This window comes from Echinops telfairi, unplaced genomic scaffold (assembly GCF_000313985.2).
Source record: "Echinops telfairi isolate 266 unplaced genomic scaffold, ASM31398v2 ScPeMD7_7459;HRSCAF=8497, whole genome shotgun sequence".
NCBI classification, from domain to species: Eukaryota; Metazoa; Chordata; class Mammalia; order Afrosoricida; family Tenrecidae; genus Echinops; species Echinops telfairi.
In genome coordinates, this window is record NW_022111359.1 from 1,583,319 (window position 1) to 1,585,593 (window position 2,275).

The 2,275-nt window shown below is 40.0% G+C and overlaps 1 protein-coding gene across 2 annotated transcripts in view; it reads left to right on the forward strand.

Moving 5' to 3' along the window:
- The window catches only part of LOC101664306 (zinc finger protein 699), a 20,488-nt gene that overhangs the window by 12,870 nt on the left and 5,343 nt on the right, over positions 1-2,275 (forward strand). For both annotated transcript variants that reach the window (XM_045300119.1, XM_045300118.1), the window contains 2 exons: positions 246-372; positions 767-920. In XM_045300119.1, coding sequence (XP_045156054.1) covers positions 246-372; positions 767-920 — 281 coding nt within the window. The remainder of the gene's footprint in view (positions 1-245; positions 373-766; positions 921-2,275) is intronic.

Genomic DNA, 2,275 nt, shown 5'->3' on the forward strand with positions numbered 1-2,275 from the left:
AAGACCCCAGATGCTATATCTTTTGATAGCTGGGCACCACCAGCTTTCTTCACCTCATTTGCTTATGCACCCGCCCTGTCTTCAGCGAATGTGCCATGAAGGTGAGCCTCATAGAATGCCAGTTTAATAGAACCAAGTATTCTTGCATTGAGGGAGTACCCGAGTGGAGGCCCAATGTCCATCTCATGCTTTATTCTTGTACACATTAGAGTATCTTGCTGATGAGAATGTATGTGATGTTGTAGGACTCAATGGTCATTGAAGATGTGGCTGTGGTCTTCAGCCAGGAGGAGTGGGCTTTGCTGGATCTTGCTCAGAGAAAACTCTATAAAGATGTGATGATGGAAACCTTCAGAAATCTAACCTCTATAGGTAAGAATGACATTTTTTTTCTCGTTTTTTATAATGTGTTTAGTGAACAAAGATATTTTACACGTCAGCTTTGCTCCAGTTCGTGGACTGAGAATGGGAATGAATTGTTAAGCATAACAGGCTTGGTTCCTGGTCTATGGAACTGATATAATCTGGCTTCCCTCTGAATGTAAATCTCCATGTAGTGAAATCAGTTTGTACTTCTTCTGTAACTAAAAGTCCTGAGTTTATTAAGTGTTCTTTAAGTGTAAGCATTGCCTTTACAGTTCACTTTTTAACCAATACCAAAGTGCTGAGACAACTAAACATAGCTAAATCTGTCTTTGTTCACGAAAATTTTTTCTGATTTTTTTTTTAATTTATGTTGTGAACGCCGCTTGGATTATTGAGTTAGCCTCTTTAAACCATGATGATGGAGAAAATGTATCCAGTGAACATACAGTGGTGCAATTCATGAAGAATAACACCTGGTCCTCCATGTTCCCAGAAGTCTCCAAATCTCATGCCAATAAGGATCAGCACACAAAAAATGAGAAGCGACATTTGAGGTGAGTGTTGTTCATACAAGAGTACCTAAGAGATAGTACTAAGCTGTCTTGACATTGCATGCTTATATAGTATGTTTACATACAGATGAATGTATACATATGTGTCCCCCTCTTGTCAGTAGTCTGTCTGACTGTATTGGCTTGTGTGTTGCTATGATGCTGGCAGCTATGTCTCTGGTATTCAAATGCCAGTGGTGTCAATCAAAGTGAAAAGATTTCTGCAGAGCTTCCAGACTAAGAACGGACTATGAATAAGTAATCGGCTGTCCACTTCAGAGAAATCTTGTGGGTAGCATCAAAACATTATCAGAGACTTAAAACCTCACGGATTAGAGCTAACGGCAGAAGATGGGTCTCTCAGGTCAAAAGGCACTCAAAATATGAGTGAGGTAGAGTTTCCTTTTCAAAGTAAAGCTGACATAATGGCATAGATGGAGTCAAGCCTTCAGGACCTTCATTTGCTGATGAGGCATGACTCAAATGAAAAAAGAAATAGCTACAAAGAAACATCATTAATAATCAGAATTTGGAATGTACAAAGTATGCATCTAGGAAAATTGGAAGTTGTAAAAAATGAAATGGAACACAAAATTATCAATATTCTAGTCATTAATGAACTAAAATGAGCTGACTGGCATTGGACATAATGAATCAGAAAATCTTGTGATTTACTATCCTGGGAATTAGAGATTCAAGAGGAATGGCATCCCACTTATCATAAAGGACACTTCAAGATCTATTTTTAAGTACAATTCTGTCTATGATAGGATAATATCTATCACATCAAAGATAGCCGATCAATACAACTATTACTCAAATTTATGCACCAAACACTAAAGCTAATAATGCAGAAATTGAAGTATTCTAGCGGCATCTTAAGTCTGAAATTGATCAAACATGGAATCAAGATGCACTGATAATGATTACTGATTAGAATGCACAAGTTGGAAATAAAGAGTAAAGAACAGTAGTTAGAAAATATGGAGATCCCCTTGCAGAGGGCTCTCAGGGAGGAGACGAGCCGGCAGGGTGCGATGTAGCAACGATGAAAAATACAACTTTCCTCTAGTTCCTAAATGCGTCTTCCTTCCCCTCGCCCCACCCCCCATCATGATCCAAATTCTACCTTGCAAGTCTGGCTAGACCAGAGGGTGTACACTGGTACAGATAGGAACTGGAAACACAGGGAATCCAGGACGGATGATCCCTTTAGGACCAGTGGTGATACTGGGAGCGTAGAGGGAGAGTGGGTTGAAAAGGGGGGACCGATTACAAGGATCTACATGTGACCTCCTCCCTGGGGGATGGACAACAGAAAAGTGGGTGAAGGGAGACATCAGACAGGGCAAGATATG